The 26550-nt window shown below is 34.5% G+C and overlaps 1 protein-coding gene across 1 annotated transcript in view; it reads left to right on the top strand.

Annotated features, from left to right (window-relative positions):
- The window catches only part of LOC124354082 (nose resistant to fluoxetine protein 6-like), a 30223-nt gene extending 7282 nt beyond the window's left edge, over window positions 1-22941 (top strand). The window contains exons 3-13 of the mRNA XM_046804286.1: window positions 220-410; window positions 1327-1397; window positions 8246-8436; window positions 9662-9822; window positions 10750-10918; window positions 11667-11857; window positions 15064-15202; window positions 20708-20897; window positions 21040-21182; window positions 21549-21654; window positions 22679-22941. Of these exons, the coding sequence (XP_046660242.1) occupies window positions 220-410; window positions 1327-1397; window positions 8246-8436; window positions 9662-9822; window positions 10750-10918; window positions 11667-11857; window positions 15064-15202; window positions 20708-20897; window positions 21040-21182; window positions 21549-21654; window positions 22679-22746 (1620 nt within the window). The 3' untranslated portion in view covers window positions 22747-22941. The remainder of the gene's footprint in view (window positions 1-219; window positions 411-1326; window positions 1398-8245; window positions 8437-9661; window positions 9823-10749; window positions 10919-11666; window positions 11858-15063; window positions 15203-20707; window positions 20898-21039; window positions 21183-21548; window positions 21655-22678) is intronic.
- The last annotated feature ends 3609 nt before the right edge of the window (window positions 22942-26550 follow it).

Here is a 26550-nt window from a genome sequence, read left to right as displayed (position 1 = left end):
TACAATTATATTCAACAATCTTTCAGGCTTAAGTCATTAATAACTACTAATTATTATATTAATAAACTAAAAAAACTATTTTATTTCAAATTATCCGAGACAGTTTTATGTTATTCATACGTTTTTGTGTTTGTTATATTTGTGACAAAGCTATAAGAATCATATCTACTTGTAGAATATTTACATTTAAAGTATCATGACTTCAACCTCTTTTTCCAGCGACCTTTCATGCAGCCGCTCAGGGAAGATCTCTTATTCTCGGTCTGCGTACCCTCCTCCTGCACCGCTCAAGATGTTAGTGCTCATCTAAACATCGCTTTGAATTCTGTTAACGCCTCCGCAATAGTCTACGACTCTAGTTGTTCCTCTAACATTCCTGTGCCTCTAAAAGCTAACGATTGGATAGCTATGTAAGTGAATCATTTTGTTTTTCGTATTCTCCTGTCACATTTTTTTCTTACCCCTACACATTTTAGCGTTAGTATCTTCCATTTATTTAGTTTTTATATGTTTGTACTCCTGAAATCTTCTTCTTTTTCGTTATCCTTCTATTACGTTGTATTATATTTTTGTGGGTGTAATTGTAACAACAAACTGTATGAATATTTTCTTTCGACCTAATTGCTATTAGTCCTTTCTTTCCTTCTTCCGTTCTTTACCTTTTCCTTTAAATTCTCGTGGTATTTACATTCTAAACCAATTGAAAGCGCTGGTGGTTAATAGTAAACCAATATGCAAAGTTGTATTTATAAAATATAACTAGTTGTTTGCATTTGAAAGTTGAATGATGGTTACAGTTTGAATTACAGAATGTATGTTAAATTATAATTCCCTGCGATTATACAAACTGTTAAGTTAATACGGATTTGATTCACCTCTTAAAGTTTAATCCTACCATTTTTATCAGTAGGTTTACGTTCAACAACCTATCAATTTCTTAGAAAACTTTTCTTTAACAATATTATTGAAAATGCAATTTACTTCTACAAAATTAATAGAGGACATACGCACTATAAATCAGTGCAGCTGGTAAGGAAAAATGTGCATGGTCTAGGGATAACCTGAACTAAACCAGTGTTACAAAAAAATCAGGACGCACTTCTAAGGTACGTTTATTTAAGCTACGATGATGAATGTTAAAGAAGCCATGCTGTCTTTGATGTACTTGTAAGTCAGGTCTAAAGTTTTTCAGTGGAATTCTCTCAGTCCCTAATATTAGATGATGTGTCAGAGTTTTCTTTATAGATATTTTGTAAGATTTTATATTACCTATTATTACTTGATTTCAACGTCATAGATTAAAAATATTTTGGTGTTAATTTTCAGATTATTGATCGCAGTCGTCATCCTACTTGTGATATTGAGCACTGTTTACGAAAACTCCAGTCTTGGATCCGGTAAGAACAATATAATATAAGCTTACATTTTTGCATTAATTTATTTCATACTCATGAGGTTACTAACATAATCTAGTATGTTACCATACGCTTTAAGGTGAAATTGTAGAAACCTTTACTAGTAGTAAATTTATACTTCTAGCAAATAAATTAAAATTAATAAGTCAAATAAAACCATCTCATTTCAACCTTCCTAATTTTTTTTCAAATCACTGCTTTCTAGTAAATTATAGTTTATATATTTTATATCTTATAGTTATTAGTACAATGAAAAATACTAACTGTAAACTATATAATTCTTAAAATTGTCGTTTCTTATAATTATATTTCTCAGTTGACGCTTACAATATTATACAAAGCTATACTTTTAACGTGTAAGGTATCAATGAATAATTTACGGCCAAAATGTACAAAACCCTCATCTCTGTATAAGGTCGTCTCGGTAAGATACTGTGACTCTTTTACAATTATGTACCACGTCAGCATTCTGCATACCTCTCGTAGATGGTATCTTTGCAACATTTCGTAAATGGTAAACATGTTGAAAACATTTCAATGAGCATACCAATCACAATTTTGTTGTCTTTGAATCATATTTATGACTATCTCTAGTTACTGGTTCGACACGCAAGGTAGCAGTAGCACAGAGGTGACATAAATAATGAGTGCGTGTGCTGAAGCTTTGAAGCTTAGCGATATCAGACAACAACGTTATGTATCCTAAAGAGACCTCTCAGTCTGCTGGGAAACATGAGTGACATGGTCATGGACAAACACGACACCGAGAGTTACCGTCTCAAACCGACACTCAGCAGCAGTCAGTATTTTATCGTGTGAGACAACATAAACGACTGTACATTTACTCCTGTTCAGTTTTAAACCAAAATTAAAATGGAAGATTATTCTGACTATGAGGAGTTTACTTAACCAATAGCTGATTTCATTGTTAAACGCCAGATGCAACGTAATACAAATTTAAGTTATAAATATGTATGCAGAAGATCGTTGAAAGTCTAATATGTATAAAATAAACAATTTTATTGCTCTGGACAATATTATAGACAACGTCTTATATCTACTGCCTGAGATTTTATTTCATGAGACTTTATTTCACGCTCTATAACGGCAGATAACTGAAAGTTTTCAACTCGTTCAACAAGCTTTCCTTATCCTATATCAGGAAGTACTTGTTCAGGTCTTTAAAATTTTAACCTGGCGAAAGGAATTCATTCTCTTTTTCTCCAAATTTATCAAATTTTCTCATGTAACTTCATAAATTTATCTTGCACACTTTTTAATTTTTAAATGCATTAAAAAAGTTATGGATTTGTTATTTTTAGAAATCAAATTATTTAATTTTTTCTCGAAGTACTCTGTACATTTTTCTAACCTGAAATGTTCTTGAGTCTTTCACTCTATACTTTGATAATTGTTTTCCTCTTTCGTAAACTGTGCCATTCCTATTGATTTCATTGAAAATTTGTTCTTGTTATTCTTTTACAGACAATGCATCTTCACACCTCTTTAATGTAATATGTTCGTATTTCTTGCCCTCAATTGACTTGTCCACTATAAAACGGTATAAGTTTGTGTCGTGACCTTGTGTGGTACACTTATGTATATATTGAATTTGAGAAGGTATAAATAAAAGTTCATTTTACATAACTGGTTGTTAGGAGAACAAAATATGACTTGGAATAATCGTGGAAGAAGATAATAATAAGTGTTTTTAATGTTTTTAATAACATGTGTTTGTTTACATTGAGCCGAAAAAATGAATAATAGTAACATCTGGTTGAAACACTATAATTCTCCTACGCTTATTAAAAAATTATATAAAAGTGGAAAAATTAACAAAATGGAAAATTGAATCGTATGAAAGTCTTTCAGGTAAGCAGGCTGGCGAAATGTGCAAGTGGATTTGGCGTAGCACTCGATTTTAATTTCCGTTTTCATGTTGAGGTTTTCAATGACTTCAAGAAATGGTTGCTGTTGTTGTGTTGGTAACACGGTCATGTCTTCTATAGATAAATTTTGGTCTTGGTGCTTATTAAGCATCGTCTTCTACTATAGGAGAGAAGGTGACTGTCTTCATTGGTGTTCGACCAAGTCTTAATTCGTTAGTATGTCGTTCGAAGGTAGTCTAGTCTGATGAGGTAGTGTAAGAGTCCAACGAAGAGTACCGATCTTTTAGGATCGTTCCTGGTTTCCATAGATTTTTGTTGATAGAATAGTAACGGGCTTAAACTCTGTCTCTTACTCTGTACTGCCTTGCTCTATAGCAAGTACAGCATAATTTCTTATTTCATTCTTCTTATTCATAATTTTTAGATGCTTGATGGTTTTAATGCATCAAGCTTGATTCTGATCTGTCTATTTAGGAATAGTTGTGAAAGTGTCTTTCCGATGGCCACGGCTCTATATGTGAATTGTATTTCCCTGACATTTTGTTTCATTGTTGAGAGATCTTCAATCATTGCTGCCAACCTATGTTTGATGGTTTGGACGTTCCTTTCAGCTAGTTCTATGGTCACTGGTTGACCCGATGCTATGAACTTGGAATATTCCTCCTTATTTGCAGATCTGCTGGAAGGTTTCGCTGGTGAAGATCGCAGCGTTGTCCGACACCATCACATCTGGGTATCCGTAGCGAGCGGATGGATTATAGAGTATTCCAAGGTGGATGATTAAGTTGGAGCTGAAGAGCATACTTCCATTTCCGCCGTTTTGGATTTTGCATTCATAATGACGAGAAAGTTGTGGTTCTGGAACGGCCCAGCGTAGTAATGTAAATCCAATACCAGTTGCTCGCTGGTTCCTCCCAAGGGTGTAAAGGTGCCTTGTGTGGTCTGTTTGTTTCTTGTTGAAACACATGCAGCACATTATCGTACAACTCTTTTGATATTCTTGTCAATCAATTTCCAGTACACATACCGGTTAGCAAGTTGTTTCATTTTTGTCGATCCGATGTGCGTTTGATTACCGAATCTTCAAGGTTTGCTGGTACAACTCAGAATCTTCTTTGCTGTCTTGAGATAATTCTTGGAGTAGCTTGGATAGGTTTCGTTCTTTCTTTTCTTACCGGAGAATTTCATATGTAAAGTTGATTCTATTGTTGATTCTAAAATTTTATTTACATAAATTTTTATTGAGTTTCAGAGTTAGGTAGTGTCTCGATTGGTGCTCTTGATAAGCAGTCAACATTTGAGTGTTCGCAACTTTTCTTATTTAACCTCTAATATTAACCTCATAGTTAAAGCCTTATAGGAATGCAGCATACCACTGGAGTCGAGCTGAAGACATGTGAGGTATTTTAGAGTTTTGATGAAAAATTCTTACTAGTGATTGATTGTTAGTTATAACCTTGAAGGGTCTTGCAAACAAGTGCCGATAAAAATTTCCTACTGACAATACAATAGCCAAGGCCTCTCTGTCCAACTGGGAGTAATGTTGTTCGGGTTTCGTAAGAGATCTTGATGCGAAGGCAATGGGTCGCTCTTGTCTACTGATGATGTAAGGAAGTATCCCCGCAAGTGGCATGACCTTGAGGTTGGCATCGCAGGCGATCTGAACTGGTGAGGCTGGGTCAAACTGTGTATGATCCCGTTCACTGGCAATTTTTTGCTTGAGTCGACCGAAGGTTTCGCTGCATTTTCTGTTCCAGTTGAACATGACGATCATGACAATAACTTGACAGAGGCGCTTAGAAGGTTGAAATATTTAGAATAAACTGTAAATAATAGGTCACCACCTTTTTATATATTCTTACTACTTCAATTAATGTGTGATGTTTCATTTTCAGGATTGCTTTCATCTTCCCAGGTGATTTTAGGATTTTGCTGTGTTCAATGACTTGGCGTAGAAACTCTATGCTTTCTTGAAAGAAAGAACACTTTTCTTGATTGAGGTGTAGGTCAAACTTGTGCAGTTGCTTGAGACAAGCGTACAATTGCTGACCCGTGGAGTAGGATGTAGTCAAAGTAGTAGGCTATTCGGTCTTGGGTAAGTCTCTGAGAATTTGGTTGAACTCTGTTGGTGCCTTTTTGATTTATCGTGAGTTGTTATTGTCTCACTAGATGCATCGACGACTTGGATATGTAGATAAGCCTTGCATACATCCAATCGGCAGAAGTATTTGGAGTTTCGTAGATTGTTTAATAGCAGTTTGGTTTTCTTGGTTGGATAATGGGTGTTTGTCAATCTTTCGTTCACTCCTACGTTATAGTCGACACATAGGCGCACTCCACCGTCTGCTATAGGAATGACTACAAGGGGAAAGCCCAGTCGTTGGTATCGATCTTTTTAATTATTTCTTCCGCTTCGCGATAATCTAGATCAAGATCTACTTTTTCTCAATCCATAAGGAACATCACCCTCCCTTTGATATACGGGCTTAGTGTGAAAACATTCGATTTGTAACTCACAAAATAGCTCCTATTTTTTCCATATACAGTAAAAACATTTTTGGTATACGAATCTAAATGCTATGTTTGTAAACTGAAGTGGTAAACTTGGACTTAGTTGGTTGAACATGTTTCGTAGTAGAAAGGTGTATCCTGACCCCGAATCTTCTTTAAAATTGTACTGGTGTGTTTTAAACATTTACCAAGTCACTGAAACGCTCGGTATCTTGTGATGGATCAATTTGGAAAATATCTAGAATTTTTTGGATACCATATTTGATTGTTTTGTAAGTTATTTACTTGGTTAGTTTATTGTTTGTTGGATTAGGATGTGATGCCAATTTTACTGACACGTCCTAGCCTGGAACATTTGGAGCATATTAGCTTGTTTTTGTCTTTAATACATTCTTTGGATATATGCTTTGATTTACAACAACGTAAACATAGCCCATTGAATTCGACCTATTGAACGTACAATGTGTGGTTGGGAACGATTACAACCTTTGGTTGGAACTATATGAGTGGGAAACTTTATTGATACCTGGTATTGATGAGGGTAAAAGATTATATCGGGCAATTAGCTTAGAGTCGAGTTTAGATGCTTCTGAGGCTATAGCTTTCGATACAATACCTTTGAATTCAGAAAGTTCAGAATTTAATAGATGCTCATGGATAGAATTTTTTTTTATTTCAAATATGAATTGAGACCGGAGGAAAATGTCTGTTATTGATGTTTAACAATCGCAGGCAAATGTGAAGTCACAGTTTGTTATGTTACTTTTTTGACTAGTTACGAACTTTAATGTCGATTGCTAATCGTTTTTATAGATTGATGGAAACTGGTGTTGAGAGAAAAGAATATTTTTCTTAGGCTCTAGATGTTCTGTTAGAAATTTGATTAAGTCATCATAGGGTAGTTCATTATGTAACTTAGGTGTAGAAAAAGATGAAACTATGTTTAAATTATTAGACCCAATTGAATTTAGTAATACCTTAGCACAGTATACATGAGTTCAACTTTAATTTTTCATTTAGGTTTAATTCTCAAAACTTTGTTTTACTTTTCAGGATCTAAATTATCAAAATTTGGGACTTACGTCTCTTCAGTTTCTAATTTGTTATTTTGGGCTAGATTTTCATTGTTTGATGACATTTAAAGATTACTTACTAAAGTAGTGATCATTGCTTGTTGCATTTCTAAAAACTACCTTAATTGTTTTGAATCCATACTTAATCTGATTTGATATAAGGTTTTAGATGCATAGCTTAAGTTGATGTTGATAGGCTGGTAAATTAGTTGATCACTGTTGATGTTCTAGCCGTATTCTTGTTTCCTCGTCCCCAATTAATTTGTTGTCGCCTTGTGTAGTACACATGTGTATATATTGAATTTAAGGAGATATCAACAAAAGTTCACTTTACATAGTTATGTTAGTTTATTTAAAACATCATTAGGAAAACAATATAATTCCTTCAAAAACTTTTGGTATCATTACATTTTTGTCATCATCGTCTGCTTTTGACATTTTTTTCGTATTTCCCAAGTATTTAAAAGAGTTTACCGTTACTGCCATGTCAAAAAAAGCAAGAACAAAATCATGCAGGCAGATGTACAAAGTAGATTTGTTTGTACACCGCATTCAGGCCAACCTTACTACCCTTGGCCTCATGATGCTGGTGATTTATACCAGATTACAGATACAAATCAACACCACCTCCAGTTTGTTTTATGTCTTGTAATTCTAGATCACTTCGCAGTAAGGTGAGAACTGACATAAAGAAGTAATCTGAGGGGTATTCAAGATGAAGTCAGATGGAGACTGCCATTGATCCAAAAGCACGAGATTCAAATTCGGCCACCAATGAAACATGTTTCATCGAACCAGCTATTCAAAGACCTGATGTAGACGACCTTCAATTAGCTCGTTGTCGCAACCCACTCAACTATTTTTAAAACTAATCTGTATATTTTTTGTCTGAAGTTTATATTTTGATTTATTTGTTTTCCTATATTTATTGTTCTTAAGTACTTGATTTCAATAGTTTTATTATTTTTTCTCTATTTGATAAATAACTATAAATATTATTATTAATAATGTCAAGTTCATCGATTCTATTATTCTAGTTTTCTTTAAAATGACGTTTGATGTGGATCTCATGATCTTCTCTTAATATTATTATTTTAGCCAACTTTTTTCGGAAAAGTATTTCTTTAATCCAAATCTAATACTTTTATCTAAACTATTCAACCACACTCTTTTATTGTGTTATTTCCTTTTCATATACCGTAAGTATTGTTAACCAAACCTCTCTGTTTCATCAATGTTTCTTTTTTATCTACTTTTTCCATGTCTCAGAGTTATTTTATTAGGCATTGTATTATAAAACTGTCAATTGTTTTATATAATCGGACCAACACTTTCACCTACTGTTCTCGGGTTCCAGAGAAGAACGCTATTCTGTGCGCATTCTCCCTGAAGACGAATGTTACCCAGATGCTCTCCACTCGAGCTTCTCCCACGGCCTTGACCTGCCTCAACGGTCTTCGCGTCCTGGCCATCTTCTGGATTATGACGGGACACAGGATGCTCCAGATGTTAAGCTTCCCGAAACAGCGGGGTAGAGATGTCTACGAAGTATGTATGCCCTTACACATATTATATTATATTATTAAAAATAAATAACATAGACTTTCACTTGCCATGAAGTCGGCACGAGGTATAGCTTACTTCTACCTCGTTAATAAATGCTGGAACTTAGTCACAACTAGTGCAAACGTTTGAATTGATTCACTCGACTTCGTTGCCTGAAGTCATTGCAATCTTGAGGTGACAGTAAGTAACTACTTACTTAAATAACGTTATTTGTAACTGTATAACGTTATATATTATGGTATTTTAAATGTTAAAAATAAAATTTCATTTACCACGATACTCGACGAATGTCACAACTACCAGTTGTGCTCAAAAATTAATAAATATGGTAATATCAAGGTCGTCTACTGCAATTTACTAATCAATCTCCGGGTAGGCGTGAAAATATGAAATTCATGGCTAAAACAATTCTGATGCATTGTTTCCTTGTTTTGGTTAATTAACACGTACGTTTTTACGGATATTATAAGTTTTTAAAATAAATTTGTTCTCCATAATAATCGGAATGTTAGATTTCACCTGCGTATGTTGCCTGATAATATCATACTAAGGTTAAGTTAGTTCTGAAGATTAATTTGTACGAAGTTACACCTATTACGATTCTGAATTCTTGGTGACCTTGGTCTACCTACAAGGCTTAAATGCCTGATTTCCCTTTAATGTTTGGAATGGGAAAATTTGTTTGCGATTCTCCTTTTTCTAATATTAAACTAGGTTCCATATCGTTTACATTATATATTTTAACTAGACACGTATTGCTACCTGGACGGTTTGAAAACCTCAAGTATTACATCAGAAAATCGTAGCAGAAAACTCTAAGAAACTACAATTTTAAAGAATGTTTAAATATTTGTTTTGTTTCATAGGAGGTAGAGGTTGTAAACAAAATGTTTTGTTTATTACGGGGTCTTAACATAAATAAAATTGTACGAACGTCCATCCCATTATTTTAGATACTTAAAACGTAAAATCTATTCACAGTAAAATATGGACGCCTAGACTGATACCCCGATCCCTGGTACATGTTATGAATCTGTAAAATCGCTAAGAACTGAAAGTTTTTTTGACTTATCTTGTATCTGCGTTTAGATTAATTTATATACAAAAGTTTCCAAAATCTTGCACTGAAGAATTTTGAACCTCGTGAGGAGGTTAGGTGAATAAAACACACTTCGGCTGTCTGGTGTAGACAATTGTCTCTGTTTAGGTTTTGGATGGCTACAGCTGGGCGCCTGTTGAGAGCACACAACTAGCAGTCGAGATATTCTTTCTCATATCAGGAATACTTGTGACCTACGGATATCTCAACCACAAACTGAAAGGCCTCAAGTTTAACATTCCCACTTTCTATTTGTATCGATACTTAAGGTGAGCAAATAAAAATTATAATAATACAAGTACGGCGCCATTCAATGTTGCAGAACCCTCTATAAATATTTTCAAGTGATAACGTTAAATATCAGAAATTGCGCTTACATTTTTAAAACTATTTTAGCTACATAACTTGAAGGTAAATTGTTTATTGCCTAAAGTGGTGAAAGTAAATGCAATTGTGAAAATATTTAGAGCCTTAAGAAATGATACACAACATATCTGTCAATAATTTTGTAAGAATTAGAAATAATTTTTAAATACAAATTTCAGATACAACTGAACCAGATAACACCCACAACTATTCATCGATGTATACGAATTTTACTATTTTTAAACAGATAAATCTTTCTAGGACTAAGTATTTTAAAAAGAAGTTTTGAACAAAATCTGACTCATCAAATACTGTATAGATAAGTATTTTAACACCCTTACAATTTAACTTGTATAAAAAGGGTGTAAAAGTATCATAATGATACTTTGGTGTGTTAAAATTAAACTTAGGCATATACCTGAATATGCTTATTAATTTCATATTAACCATATTTAAAATTAGTATATTGATTATACTGGTGAAATGTCTCAATTGGTTTGAATACTAAATACATTTCATGATCTGATAAATCAAAATTATAAACCTGTAATAATAAGAGCTAATACTTTAAATACATACATTTACATCCATAATATTTTAATGTATTCTTGTATCAAGCCTTCGTACAGAGGATCGTGATGTAGTAATATCGACCATTAACTGTAAAATACCCAATAGTGTCTTTTAAGAGGAATAATACATTTTAAAGATGTGTATTGAGTAGTGAAACTGTTATTGTTCAAAAACCAGTCAGTAAACGTTTATAATCAGTCAGTTATTTTGTAATCCTTTTAAAATTATATTAAAAAATATACTTTTATCGATTGCAGGCTAACACCGCCTTTGGCTGCAATAGTGTTGCTCTACGGTACACTTGCCATTCGCTTCACAGACGGTCCTCTGTGGCGGCGTGTCTTTGACCGACCATATTACAACTGCCGCCACAACTGGTGGGCCACACTCCTCTACGTCAACAACTACTACGACCCTTACAGAATGGTGAGTAGCCTGCTCCCACTGTAGCATTGTAGATAAAATAACCAACATACCGTCCACACTATGTAGATTAAATATATTATAAGTTTATAAGCATACTTTATTACAATGTAGAGCAAGACAAATTAATTCGTCTGAAAAGGTAGTTTGATAATTACATTTGGCACTTTAGTTGCGGAAATCTCGTTGATAATCCAGTAGAAAACATAACCGTACTTTTAAGTTTGGTTTAATGTTAAAAATGTATGAACAAATGAAACCCTTTTCGCGTACTGGCCACAAGATCGACATAAGGTTGGTCTTAGTTTATTAAAATCTCCTGTCTCCTGAACATTTCTAGTCTCTTTGTTTGGCCTTTCTTTGTTAACACATGTTGCATATAACACTCTTGGAAATTTCAAATAAAAACCATAAATATTTTTATGAGAAACAGGAAATTACTAACTCCATCCTTTCTCCTCATAATCCAAAATAATTTTCTACTATCAAATTTGAACCATAAATCTTTTAGATGCAGATACTTTTAAAAATATATCTAGTCATAAAACATAAAAACGTGGACAACAACACTGCGTTTAAGACGGAATTTACTAATCATGTACTTTAAGAATAATAATACCAATTTTGGTACAGATTTGTAAAGAATTTACAAGCTTGATGGTAATGATAAATAGATTCTAATATGTTTGTGGTGTATCAAATCAACCCCAGAGATATGAACATAACTACTGCTGTAATTGTAATGTTGCAGTGCGTGTCACAGTCATGGTTTGTATCATCAGACTTCCAGCTTTATCTGTTCTCCCCTATCTTGCTGATACCCCTACACAAAAGGCCTAAGTTGGGGTTGGCGCTCACCGCAATGTTCGTGTTAATCACAACCATGGGTGGCCTCTGGAACGCTATCGTTAACGATCTCAAGGGTGGTATGGCTGTTTCAATGTGAGTATTCCAAAAGTTGTTTTTTATATTGGAAAAATGCAATGTGTATGTAAATAATAACAAATTTAGAGTCAATGATGAATCAAACTTATAAGACAACATAATATTCTGAAATCTATTTGAATTTCACATACAGGTAGCTATTTCTTTCACTGCTATCGTTTTCCCAATCCTGCATACCAAGTTATGTAGAGCTAAGTTGCACGCTGCTCCTGGAGTGTAAGAATGCTTTTTTGGATGTAGATGGCGCTCTGGGAGAGATCAGACAAACGTGTCAATAATTTTCATTGTTTTGAGAAGAAAGAAAGTCGGATAAATCAGCCTGATGGGCTAAGCCGATTCATCTAAGAACTCCCCTTCTTTCGTATAAAAACCACATTGTGATATTCTCCAGGACAGATAAATTTACCAGAGGACCACGGAGACCCTGGCACAGCAGGGAAAGGTTGATATTTAACTCCGACTGCAAGGAAACCGGTCTTACTGCATCTCCCTCAGGAGCTTTTTAAGGACTAAACGAGTTGATTGCCGTCTCAATCATTTTGAAGGTTATCATACGAACCCGTAGGTCTCCCGCTTCAGCTAAGTGGTTGATCCTTATCGTAAGTGAAACAGTCCAGACAGTATGTTCCCATCACAACCTTTAGATCTCCCTCCGGTTTAGTAATATATCTTGATTATATTATATATATATATATATATATATATATATATATACGTTAAATTGTATAAATGGCAATAGCCTTATTTAATTTAAATTATATATAGCCTAATTTAAATTATATATATATATATATATATATATATATATATATATAGATCGTCCTTGGGACCTCTAAGTGGCGAGATTGGATATTGGATATTTTGCTAATAGTTTCTGAAGACTTGTACAAACCTGCACTCTATAGTCAATGCAGAGTTTTTTATTCCAGGCTAATCTCTTAGCCGTACGAACCTTACGTTTGTACACTGTAGCCTCATGGTAGGTCTCCCAGGTACCCCCAAGTTTTTTGTTTTCATCCTAAGCCATGACTCTCTTCCTTAATGGCCAGTTTAGAGCTACATTGGGCTACTTCGGATCTCCTATTAATGACAGGACAACTAAGATCAAATGAATCCCACAATCGTTAAAGTCAGACTGTTGCCAAATTTGCCCAGGTTAACTGTAATGTAAATCCGTTTCCGGTTACTACTATAGGATTCCAATATGTGGTCCTGGTATGACACCCGTCCTGTATTTCTTGGATTCCTATACTGAACTTTTCCGAGTTCTAAGTCTCCGATTTTAAATCTTATACGAAGATGATCAGAGTAAGAAGGCTCGTCATACACATGCCAACCATATCCGATTAACCACGTCTATCACCTCCTTCGCGTTCGTGTGCGAAACGCATGAGCATTGTCCACGTTTGTATCACTAGAGTACGGGATATTATGTATTCTAGAAGCGACTTATCTCTGCTGTTTATGTTGGTGCTGTACATGGTGTACTACGCGAGTTAGCATCGCAGCCAATCTCCAAATCCACACACCTCCTCTCAGTATGATCTAATAAAGCAGCTATCTATCAAGAGGGTGTGGAATCCATATAGAAGAGATGACGATAAAATAATCAGGGTTCGTACAGTGCCAGTCCTAATCAGCTTTAACGATGGAAAGATTCCTTGTACGAAATTCAAAGGAATTGCTGTCTTTGTTTACAGCAATACAAGCTCTGGCATTATTAACATGGGCGCACAACAATCATAAACCGTCTCATATCAATCATAAACGTAAGATTCCGGAAAGTTCATGGAAAGCCCTGATACTTTATCCATACAAATCCATGGTTCCCGTATCATATTCACGTGATATTCTTCCACCAAAAAGCGTCTCCTTAATAAAGCTAAAACCGCTTTACTGTGCTACAGATTAACCAGAGGATTTTTCCCTATAATCGGTAGCCATACCTCGTATCCTCAGCTGGACCTGCTCAACATCTCCATCAACATCAGCATCTCCTAAGTCTTCGTCTATGATAGTTGAGCATGATGAACAAACAGAGACATCCAAGCGAAAACTGCTTCGGACGCAGAATGCAACTGCGCCCTGTAATCTTTTCAGATCCTATGGGTTTTGGTTTGTTTTTATTTCAGGATCCATACAAGGTCCCCCGAGTACCACGGAAATTTCCGATCCTGATCAGAACCCCTTACGGCCAGAAATAGCACCACTAATACTAGGCACCGAGGACGACCGCCATCAAAGAGTGCACAATCAGAGCACTATACTAGATCCCGAGGTTCTGTTAACAGCAGGACCATATCTTACAGAAATCTTGATAAGCGTTTATCCGAGCACAGTCATTGATTGATTTCTGATCCCTCATTGGTTTCCATGTGCACTTCACCCGTGGGGAGGTTCCTTTCCAGTACATTGGGGACCACCCGAACTGAGTTAGTTCATCCCCTAGACTCCTACTGCAACTTACATTTTACTGAAAATATCTTAACGTTTGAAACATCCAAAAATGGAGTCACCAGTATAGGAGGGATGGCTGGAGGACATGTCATGGTTGGTTTGAGATTTATGTGCGCTTTAAAGAGGATGTTTAGCTATTGCTTATCTCTGTTTAGTCATAGTAAAAATTATTCTTCGTTTATTTTACAGTCATACAAAATACAGACTTCGCTAAGAATATTATCTCTTTGATACGTTTTGAAATCGCATTGATACTAATTAGTTGTATTCGATGGGTAACTTGTACTGAAAAGATAAAGTACATACTAAGGCCAGACCTACAAATTAACACTCACTGCTTACTACGCTAATATAGCGAATACCATTCACTGTCCTATTAATTATTTACATTCTTACTAACCTAGGTCTGGCGTCTGAATTTGGATTGACGTTGATGATTGAGACGTTACTTTATATTTCAAAACCAAATAATTTGAGAATCTTGCTTGACAATACAATTATTTAGCTATACGTCTGTATTATTACAATGACAGACTTGATTACGACCAGTAGGCACCCGCTCTCTCTGATCTCTGGAGTTTTCTGAGTGGCAGTAGGTCGTCAGTTGCGATTAGACAGGTAGGAAGGTTTTTGAAAACTGTGACGTACGTTATTTGTATCCTTAGGTTTATTTTAAAATTATAATGTTATGTTAGATATATTTCATGACCTCTGTATTAGATGACAATGATAATTTCTCTCCTTAGGGACAGGAGATCTGAGGACGCAACAGTTCAGGACTACATAGTGACGCACTGGAGAGCGGCCTCCTTCCTGATAGGGATGGCTCTGGGCTACTTCCTCTTCAAGATAAAACAAGGAGATATCGCCCTAAAGCTGTCCAGAGTAAGTAACAGGTATCGATAGCAGTGCCAATTAACAGTGACAATTTATCAAACTAGGAAACCTTGTCTTGGAACTGTTAAGAATGAATAACATTGATAATTACCAGTATCAGTTATTGGAGTCAATAGCAGGACTTTCTTAATACTCATAGAATTTAAAATTTACTGAATATATTACATAAATATGTTATCAATCTAATCTTAAATAATATAGGTAGCTTAAACTTGTGTTTAGCTTTGATTACTGAATTATTTCTTGGATTGGTGAAGTGACCTTGGAGATAAAGGATCCTAATTTTAGTAGAAGGAAAATATGGACTCCATTAAGAGGAAATCGTTTTGAACCAAATTATCTTGATAACGGAGAATAATTGTTTTGGAGCCAGTGAAATACTAACAAGCTTGGAGAAAATCGAGAAAATTATATTTTTTATGTAAGCATCTTTGGCTCGCTTTAATCTTGACTTTGTATACTAATGATTTTCATCTAAACAAACTGTAAACTATTATAATTCTGTTAAATTACTAAACTTATAAAAAATAAGAAATAAACTGTAATCTGCCATAACATTGAATTGTATTTTCAGAATCACATTTTTTAAAACATAAACAAAAAAACATCTGATGGATTAATTATAAAAGGCAAAATTAAATCAATCATATGTATCAATTCTCCCCCCCAAACTTCACATTTCAATAGCTGGTCAACATGCCTCCTCCAATCACTTCCATCGTCCCATTTTAACTTTGTACAGTAGCGAACTTTCCTTTTCCATAATTGTTCCAAAAACTCCACTTGTATCTTGAGTTGGTGTAATCTCGAGCCTGTACTCTGTCTCCCACCTGAAATTGTCTGCGTACGATTCGTGTAACTTCTTGTGCATTTTTGCTATCTGGTAGTAATAGGCTCAAGTGAGTTCGAACACTTCTTCCAAACATTAAGTTGTATGAGTTTGAGCCAGTTGTGTTTGGAGATTGTCGAAGTTGCATCAAAAGCCTATATAATTTTAGCTCAATCTTCCCCCCTCATCTTCCATTGCCCTCAGTGATTTTTTTACTGTTTGGACATAAACGCTCAGCTTGTCCATTAGACGAAGGATGGTAGGGAGCTGTAGTTTTTGTGTACAACACCATTAGCAGATAAAGAACTGGCGAAATATTGTAGATGTAAATTGGCTTCCATTGTCTGAAACTAAGACCAAAGGAAGGCCGAATGTAGAAAAACATTTTTCTTAGCTCCTTCATACACCATTCTGCTGACGTGTTTTTAGTAGGCATTACTTCAACCCACTTGGTAAAGGCGTCCACAACAATGAAATACCACTGACCTTGTATCGGGCCAGCAAAATCTATGTGTAATCTCTCCCATGGTCCTTGAGGGGTCAGCCATGGATGATTCGGTCCTTTTGCAGGTTGATTTTGTTTTAGTCGACATTGTTTACATGTACGTACCATTTGCTCAATATCTCTGTCAATACTTTTCCACGTGCAAAAACTTCTAGCAAGGATTTTCATCTTCTCCATGCCTAGATGTCCAACATGTAGTTCATTTAACACTGAGTGTTGTTGTAAAGCTTCTGGAATCATTATCCTGTAGCCCTTGAATATGCAACCATTTTGTAGTGTTAGTTCGTTGTCGTGGAAACCAAAAGGTTCGACCGTTCTCTCCTGTTTCAAGGGCATGTAGTACTGGTTGTAAATATTTATCTTGAGCAGTTTGTTCTGGATATAAGCATACTGTCAATCGCAATGAATCAAGTTGATTAAGTTGAAAAAGGCTGCAATCGTCCACAAAGTTTGTAGTGCTATGTTCAGTAGGAAAACGAGACAAAAAGTCAACGTTGGCATGGTCAGAGGTTCTTCTATATTCAATTGAGTAGTCAAAACCTGATAAAAAGTGTACATAATTGAACAGTCTTGTAGCAGATATTGTTGGAAGGGTTTTGGTGGGACTGAATATTTGACACTAAACGGTTTATCACTAAAATGAACTTTCGCCCGTAGCAGTAAGGGAAAAATTTCTTGAGTCCCCAGTAAATACCTGTTGCTTCCTTATCAATTTGACTGTATTTTTGTTCACATTTGGTCAAAGTGCGTGAGGCAAAACTAATTGGCCTCTCACTTCCATCGCTGTATCGATGTGAAAGACAGGCTCCAAGGCCCCACTGGAGACGCATCGGTTTGCAAGCACTAATGGGAGTTCTGGATTGTAGTGGACAAGTACATTGTTACTGGTTATTTCCGACTTAACCTTCTGAAAGCCTTCTTCACATTTTGAAGTCCACATATAAACGGTTGCCTTTCTTCAGTAAATTATTGAGTGGGTGGAGGATTGTTGCTAAATCTTTGATGAACTTGTTGTAATAGTTTGCCAGACCGAGAAATGTTCTAAGTTCACTTATGTTTTCCGGTCTTTTGCTGTTCATGATAGACAAGACTTTGTCTTTGGTTTTGTGTGAAGTCCTTGAGCATCAATGACAATGCCCAAGATATTGGATACTCGTTTGAAAAAACTTGCATTTATCTCGGTTCATCTTATTCTTATCTATTCATATCTATATTATTATCTATTCGGTTCATATCTATTCGGTTCAAGTTATTGTTTCTTAATCGTTCTAGAACTTTACGTAATCTAGCCAATAATTCTTCAGCTGTTTTACCCTGAACGATAATATCGTCAAAGAAACATTGTACACCAGAAAGTCCCTGCAAGGTTTTGTCCATGAATTGTTGCCAGAGAGATGGTGCTACCTTCACCCCAAACATCAAACGATTTTACTTTTGTACATACCTTTATGGGTGCTGAGTGTCTGCATGTGTGCACTTTCTTCGTCCATTTTCATGTGGAGGTAAGCATTAGAAATATCCAAGGTACAAAATAATTTTCCTCCGTTCATTTGAGAGAAGATTTCTTCAATCCTGGGGTAATGGATGGTTTTCGTCTTTGATCACTTTGTTTTAAAGTCACTTTATAGTCAGCACAAATCCGTGTTTGACCGTTCGGCTTGACAACAGGTAAGATGGGTGTTCCCCAGTCTGAATGATCTACTTTTGTTATGATTCCACATTCTTCTAGTCTCGTAAGTTCATTTTCTACTTTACTATCTTAGGGAAAACGGTACTTGTCTTGGTTTTACAAATATTGGCGTCGCGCCATCAGTAAGGGCTAAAATGTCCCAGATATTCAGGTATAACACCAATTTTTCCATCAAATAAGTCACTAAATTCACTTAACAAGCTTCCTAGATTTGAAGTCTGACTCGTTGTAAGACTTTTAATCTCACCCCAATCTAATTTAACTTCTCTCAACCAGTCCCTTCCGAATATGGCGTCAACGTTTTGATCAATTAGGTAAAGTTTTCCAACAAACTTCTGGAGTCTTTTACGTGCATTTAACAAATGTTACTCCTTCGGTTTTATGGTTTCTCCTGTATAAGTTCGAAGTTCAATGTTAGTAGAAAATATTTTCTGTGGGATGGCAAGCTTTTTAAACTCGTTGTAAGACATTGTACTAAGAGCTGCACCAGTGGTCTAATTCCATGGGTAATGTCCTGCCTTCGATGTTGATGTTAACCATAAATTTGTCATTATTTCTGTCACTAATTACATTAATCTCATATTCATTCTCACTATTCAAGTCACTTTTGTTTTCAGTTTATGTTGTCCAAGTTTCATTTGTAATTGAGATTTACTTTGCAAACAAACACTAGCTATGTGTCCAACTTTTCCACATTTTCGACAAGTTGCATCTATGAATCTGCAGCTATTAGCACGATGGGAGGGTGAACCACAACGATAGCATTTTCCTTTGAGCTTTTCAATGGCTGAAATTTGTTGAACGTGGACTAAGTAGAGGTTTTGGCCGAGGTGAGACTCTCTTAGATGTGTTTTCTTCATTTGAATGTCTTTGCTGAACCTGATTTAATTCAATGTGTTCAGTACGGGTGTTCGGCTAACAGTCATACTTTCTGCTTTGGCAAGCTCTATAGCCGAAGCTATGTTCACAATGTCCTGATAGGTGTGTTTCTCGCGGTCTTGGAGTAATTTAGTCCGAATATCTATGTCTTTCAATCCACGAATAAACTGTAACTTGAGGAATAAGTCTGCAACTGATTTACCGCAACCACAATTGAAGTTACAGTTAATTGTCATCTTCTTGAGAGCCACCGATAAACTCACTAACTGATTCATGTTCTTGTTGAATCCGTGAAATAAATTTATGCTGCAAGGCCCACTGGCTTGGTTGCGGGTCTATAAAAATCCTTGAGAAGCTGTACTAAATCGTCGTAATCTTTATCTAACGGGTCGTTGGGAGCACAAATATCGTACAGTTTGTTGGTGCAGTTGGGGAGTGAGAGCATGTAGCAATTTGTAAACTTTAGTTTTATCATCAGCTCTTTGATTCTTTAGTTGTAAAAACACTTCTAATCTTCTCACAAAATTTGAAATGGTTTCATCAGGGTGGTAGGGATTGAAATTTATATTCCCTGAAGTGTAGTTTGAAAACCGTACAAACAGCTTCACTTGGAGATGAAGTAGATGTAATGTTTGTGTCTTTTGAGATTGTGTACCATTTCTTGTAATTTTGTTGTAAGGTTTAAATACTCATCCTCCACATTACAATCTGTATTCTATTTCATGTTCTAAATAGTTTTCATCTGTCAAACAATCAATGCCATTCTGAAACCCTGCTTGTAACGTTCCCAGTATTCAGTCACAGCCTTGATTTTTATATTTAGTTCGGTTAATGTAGGGTTACCTTCAGCAAGTCTTTTGCCCTTTGAAAATTGGCCTTTAATAATAGATCGAGCTTTTTTTAGTTTTTGTAACTCTTCTTCTTCTTTAGTCATTTCTCCTTCTTTTAACTCGTCGCCACTGTTAAATTACTAAACTTATAAAAATAAGAAATAAACTGTAATCTGCCATAACATTGAATTGTATTTTCAGAACCACATTTTTTAAAACATAAACAAAAAACATCTGATGGATTAATTATAAAAGGCAAAATTAAATCAATCATATGTATCAAATTCCAACTTAGAATTCTAATAAAATCATATTTTTAGTTGATGTCTATACGTAAATATATTACAATAAATACATTAGTCATGTTAATATTAAATATATCATATATGTTTATTCTATAAATGGTACTAACATGTTTAAAAGAATATTATTCCTTTTAAAAGAGTTAGACTTTAATACTATACTGCTAACTGAATTTTAATTTTATTACCATTCTTAAATATTCATTTTTATACTGTTCCAAATTTATATGCTTCTCTCTACTAAATGAATATAAGTATATTTTTAAAACATAATTTGAATACTTTTACAGAAATGCAAAGGTTTGAAAGGCGTCTAACAATTGTGTTTCCATTGCTAAGTGAGTATTTCTCTCTAATGATAAGTAAATATAGATATTTACAAATTTCTTGTAAAGGAATAATATTTGTATATATAATATATGTGCCAGTATACAAGAATGACAGTACACCTGTTTTAGGCCAAGCTTTGGGCGGGTTGGATGATATCTACGTTCTTCATCCTATTTGTCGTGATCTTCGTGACGGTTCTTGAGGACCCCGAGTATGTGCCCAACGCCTGGGTAGACATTTCCTACATGATCTTCCACAGGCATGTGTTTACCTTGGGGATAGTCTGGATAGTTCTAGTCTGCACCCTTGGTCATGGGGGTGAGTCTTATCTTCCAGTTTATCTTCACAAGTGTCTTATTCATAAACAAAACTCCTATTTATCAGTTATATCGATGACATAAACTCCCCTACAAAACGAACAGAATGAAACACATTAGTAAAATAGCCATCATAATTTCAGGATGGGTGAACCAATTCCTCTCTTGGAACACTTTGATTCCTTTCGCGAGACTTTCGTATGGCGCGTTCCTCACACACCTTCTCATCCAGACTCTTGAAAACTTTTCTCAGAGAGTCCCCATCTCTGTCAGCCACAAGCATCTGGTGAGTTGAATCTAGTTAAATATTGTAGAATATTAAGCGTTGTTGCGCAAAATAACGTCACCAATATGTATGTTTAATTAAACTCGATATTTAAGTGAGTATTCTTTTAGTGTTATAGGAAAGTTTAATTTTTTATGGTTTCGTGATCTTCAATTTAGAGACTTATTTGATTAATTATTTGAAAGTCATTATCATATCACTGACGTCTTACAAGGATTCTTTATTACCTATTTATTATTTCTTTACTTGAATGTCGCATCAAATGTTTGATATATCACGATAACATGACCTTTTGTTTTCATTATTGAGAGTTTATATTTTGGCAAAATATTGTTTGAAAGTGAAGTAAAACGCTCATGATTTCAGTGGTACCACGTTGCCGGCGACTTCACTCTCACCTACATTGCCAGTGCGGTGCTTTACCTGACTGTGGAGGGTCCCTGCTCCAACATTACGAACTGGTGCTTTCAAGGTGCGTCAATCTATAAAAGTATCACTCGTGATCTTTCATAAGGCGGCTTTTCATACATTTAGTACTACTCATATTTTCAGGGGGATCAACCCTTGCAAAGAACAAAAGAAAAAAGTTTATACCCTCAGCTATACCCACTTTAACGGGTTTTCTCGATGTTACATGCATCTGCCAAAGCAATAATTTACACTTATTGTATATACTACATATGAATACATTAAGAGGAATAGAATGTATCATTTTCTGGGCTTAAATCTCAATTTTTATAGTTAAAATTTCTTATCTAAACTACGTGTGCGAAATAAAACAATCCACATTTAGACAATTTAAGTCTATCTTTATGTTCAAGAATAAACTAGGTTCATTAATAACGGTAACAATACCAATAAAAAGATTGTGTTCGATATTATTTCACAAGAAATGTCAAAATTAATAACTACAACAATTATTCTTCATTGATTAAAATTAATTATTAACTTAGAAAAAACTTCCCAGAGTTATTATTCTGATCGCTTTTTCAGGTTTTAATCTCTAAGGAAGCATTCATGAAATAAAGCTGTTCCTACCGATTAGTAAATCACATGAAGCAATCTCTTGTGTACATTAATACTTTGTTTGTCTTCTACGTTTGGTATTAGACAAGGAAACCCAAACAATTCTCGTTAATAACTTAAAACTTTTCCATCATAAAATGTAACTTTGATGTTTTCATTGCCATTATTTACTGTTTTAACCATTTGAACGCCAAACTAGGTGTATTTGAGTAGATGATTAATAAATCAAACTACAAAAGTGTTTCAAATTTATGTTTTTTAAGTTTTGGTTAGACTCATTGTGACATTTTTTTAACTAATAAATTGTAAATTGTTACGATTTGTAATGGGATTACTCAGTTTCGTGAACATTCCTGCCTAAAAAATACTTACTTACTTACACACTAATTTACTTCTTCGAATAAGATCTAATGAGTTTTTTATATTCGAAGCTTTATGGTAATGACTTATGTATGATATTATTTTTTCAGGTCAAAGGAAAACCAAAGAGAATCTTCAAAATCATACTGAGTTGCCAGTTCACAAGGAAAAAACGTGACATTAACTTCACGTAATATGGTCTTCTCTACTGTAGCAGCAAATTTTCCAATCTGTAAAAAGAATCATTTAATATTATTTTTATTTTTTCTATACAGTAAAAATAAAACACCATTTAATGTCCGACTTAAGGACCATTCTAACACTTTCCGTTGGACAACAGAATAACAAATATAATAACAAAATGTTATTTGTATATATATTTTGTGTGTCAAATCCGTGTAGACTAACTCAACGTGCATTTAATAATAACGAAACCCCTACTATTATAACTAAATTACAGATCACAGGTCACAATAGGTCTGCACTCACCGACCTACCACATAGAACTGACCTGAGGCCAATAGTAAATGAGGAAAATGATAGCAGCCAAAAATTTGAAACGGGAAAGGAGCTTTTTCTTGTATTCTACGTGAACTTCTTAAAACCATAATTTGACTGCATTATTTTGTAAATCTCTAATCAGTTTGATATTTTAGGTATCATTGTTAGTTAATGTTTCACAATTGGCTACCAAAGCGGCCTAATTTTTACTAATGGTTGACTAATTGGTCTGTCTGCCAATTAAATGTATGAAGCCTGATTTAGTTCTCTTTTAAAGAAACGAAGATCCCGATTGATCTTGTTACCTTCATCCCATTTCATATGATGGTTTTCAGACCAACAATGATGCGCTTTTATACTTTTCTGTTTTTTATTTATTGAACTTCCGACGGTAAACCCAATGTACAGTAATAGTAAAAAAGATCTATTAAAATATAAATAATTATTTACTGTTAAATTATAATAGTAAACAGGTGAAAACGGTACAAAACAATATTAGCAAAAAAGCATAGATATAGTAATAAATTAATAAATAACAATAAGAAATATATGAGATTAATAATAACAGTGATAAGTTATAGTAACAAGTAAGTGATAACGTGAAATGTAGGTATAAAGTGTGTAGTTAAAATGTAATTCTTTATATAACCACAACAAATTAGCCTACAATAAAAATAAATAAATTGTAGATGAAACAAAAACCAAAAAAACGCAAACACAATTGAAAGAATGTTTTGGTCCCTGTCTTGTAATTAAAGAAATTTCTTTATGACCTTTTATTCAGTTTTAAGTCGTATACAACATTACGCAAATAATTTTGAGCACAATAATTACTGTACGAGTATATTCAGATCAAACATAGTAGAGAGCCAATATTTGCATATAGCTTGGAAGATTTTATTTGCCAGTCTTGATCATCGGAACTCTGAAGCCTCACAAACCAGCGATGATCACCATACAGAGATCAAAGAGGCCATTTCTCATTCAGGTTCCTTTGTGAGCAATAGAAAGCATGTAAGCTAAAAATGGGTATCATTACGCTACGTGTAAATGTCTTGACACCACTACTCTTTCGTGTGTGATTATTAATGAAGACTACAAGGCAGGTAGACAGTTCACAAAAATATATTTGCCAACAAATCTGATTATATTGTATAAAAGTATTGCGGCGCCTCATCACAGTCTGTTTTATAGATACTATTAGTGCAGCCTTTTCTGTGTGGCGTTGAAGGTAAGCCTACGCAGAGTCCAAAGCTCGGCATTCTAAATCGTCGTGAGATCCACAAGACAGACCTCTAAAAATAAAATAAAATTTCTCCAATATCTAGTTCAGGTTTAAACCTTTACTTGAATGTTGGCAGGAAGTAATCGTTAGGCCTAATCATTCTCAATGTAATATCTCGATAACAGTGCAACGCCGTAGAGACTTCTCTGTGATCGACGTAATACCGCGTATCATGAGTACATTTTGAGCGAGAAAGGTAGATTTGTACACTCACATAGCACTCACATTATTTTTGAGCTGTAAATATACAATCTCTTTAACAGCGTTGGATATGAGTATAATACGTATATCATTTTTATGTACAGGACGAATGGTACTTACTGTTTAATAAACTTAGGTCGTACTTCATCGTGATTGTAAAGACATACTTTCTGTTCATCGCAAGTAGGCTGAACGAAGAGCACAAGGCTTCTACATTTTTGACCACAGCTGCTTAAAATTACATCAATGTATGTAGAATAACCCATGAAACCATGTCGCAATCCATTCACTAATAAGTATTCTAGATATGTCGGTGTGTATCAACTATGGTTTAAGGCAAGAATTAGAGAGAATGCTTTACTATTCTAATGTCAGTAGAATCTATTCTGGGAACAGGAAATACGGATGTTGTCTGAGCAACTTAACTTATGTTAAAATGTAGCACATCACCTACCACATGATGAGATATTGGGGTAAAAGGAACTTTATCGATATTGAAATTAACCCTGATCCTCTTCCAATGCTGCATGGCTGAAATAATGTCCACTATCATTCATGAAGGCTGCACCATGAAACCCGGCAACCCACTTCCTTAAATTGTCCAATCCTGAATATCCTGGCATTCCCAAAACCGAGCAGAAAATTTATCGTTTTAAGTATAGAACGGGTTTTCTCAGCTGAAAGTTCTAGTAATATTTGATTGAAAAGTTTATTTAAATGTAGCTAAACCCATAAAAGAATAATTAGCTTTTTATTAATTTACATATTTATTTATTCATTCCATATTTTTTTAAATTTGTTCAGAGTAATATGTACAAGCATGTTTAGTGTAATTTATATATAAACAATAAGTAATTAATATATATTCCAATTTAAACTATCCGTCAAATAAAAACCACACTTCTAACTGTTTCTTTATTCACTCATTCCATATATATATATATATATATATATATATATATATATATATATATATATAGGTATAAAAGAAAACAAAACACGTTTCTTCAACTCGAAATGCTTAATATTTCGTTACTTTTCAGTAACATTATCAAAAGCATGTATAAAATAAAATATAAACAAACAAAAGAATGAAGGTTATAAAAACATTGCAAACGACAAAAACATATGGTACCAAAACAAGTAAATTAAACATGTACCCTTTCCTAAACACAGAGATAGATAAAATGTTTAAATAATAAATTTAAATTAACTTATATAACTTACTTGATCGGGAGAGAGGCAATATCAGCTTTAGAAAAAATAATACTAAGAACTGAGTAAATTGCAATGACCATGAATATACAATTTTTGCATGTTTTCTTGATCGTGGCAAGAAGGCAAACTCAACATTTATGCCGGAAATATAATTCACTCTAACCAGAAGTGCTCTTACAGGCATAAAACCTACGATATTGCAGCCGCGAGTAACCGCTGGTATACAATACGGCTTATTAAAGCCATGTGTTTACGTGCATTTAGACATCTACAAAACATAGGCCCAAGTTTGTACGTTATTATTTGGATAATATCCGAAACTTAGTGTTAGAATGTGTAATGTAAACAGCTCAGCATTGTTGGACAGCTGAGCGTTTGTTGTCAGAATCTAGACGGCTCGTATAAACAGCTGAGCATTGTTGCACAGCTGATCTATGTTGGCAGTGCTTGCGATTGCAATCTTTTGTAATGCTGTGTTGTGTTTCGAAGTGGTATTAAATAATTGTTGTTACCAACTTATATTCTGGTTTACTTAAGTCTTAAGTTTAGGAACGATGATAAAGTATAATTGATTCAATTATTTTGTAGACAACTTAAACGACCTACCCCCTTATAGAAGATCAGGCCGTATTCAACACTATGCTAAATTTTGTTCATATCGCTTCAATATACAACCAACTGCTATTTACTACACATTTTTTATATTAGGTCCAATTGGGTTGAGTAACAAATTTAAGATATTTATTTGCAAGATAAAATATTATACCTAATTTTTAG

This window comes from Homalodisca vitripennis, chromosome 2, assembly GCF_021130785.1.
Source record: "Homalodisca vitripennis isolate AUS2020 chromosome 2, UT_GWSS_2.1, whole genome shotgun sequence".
NCBI classification, from domain to species: Eukaryota; Metazoa; Arthropoda; class Insecta; order Hemiptera; family Cicadellidae; genus Homalodisca; species Homalodisca vitripennis.
This window is presented reverse-complemented; position numbering and strand designations above follow the sequence as displayed.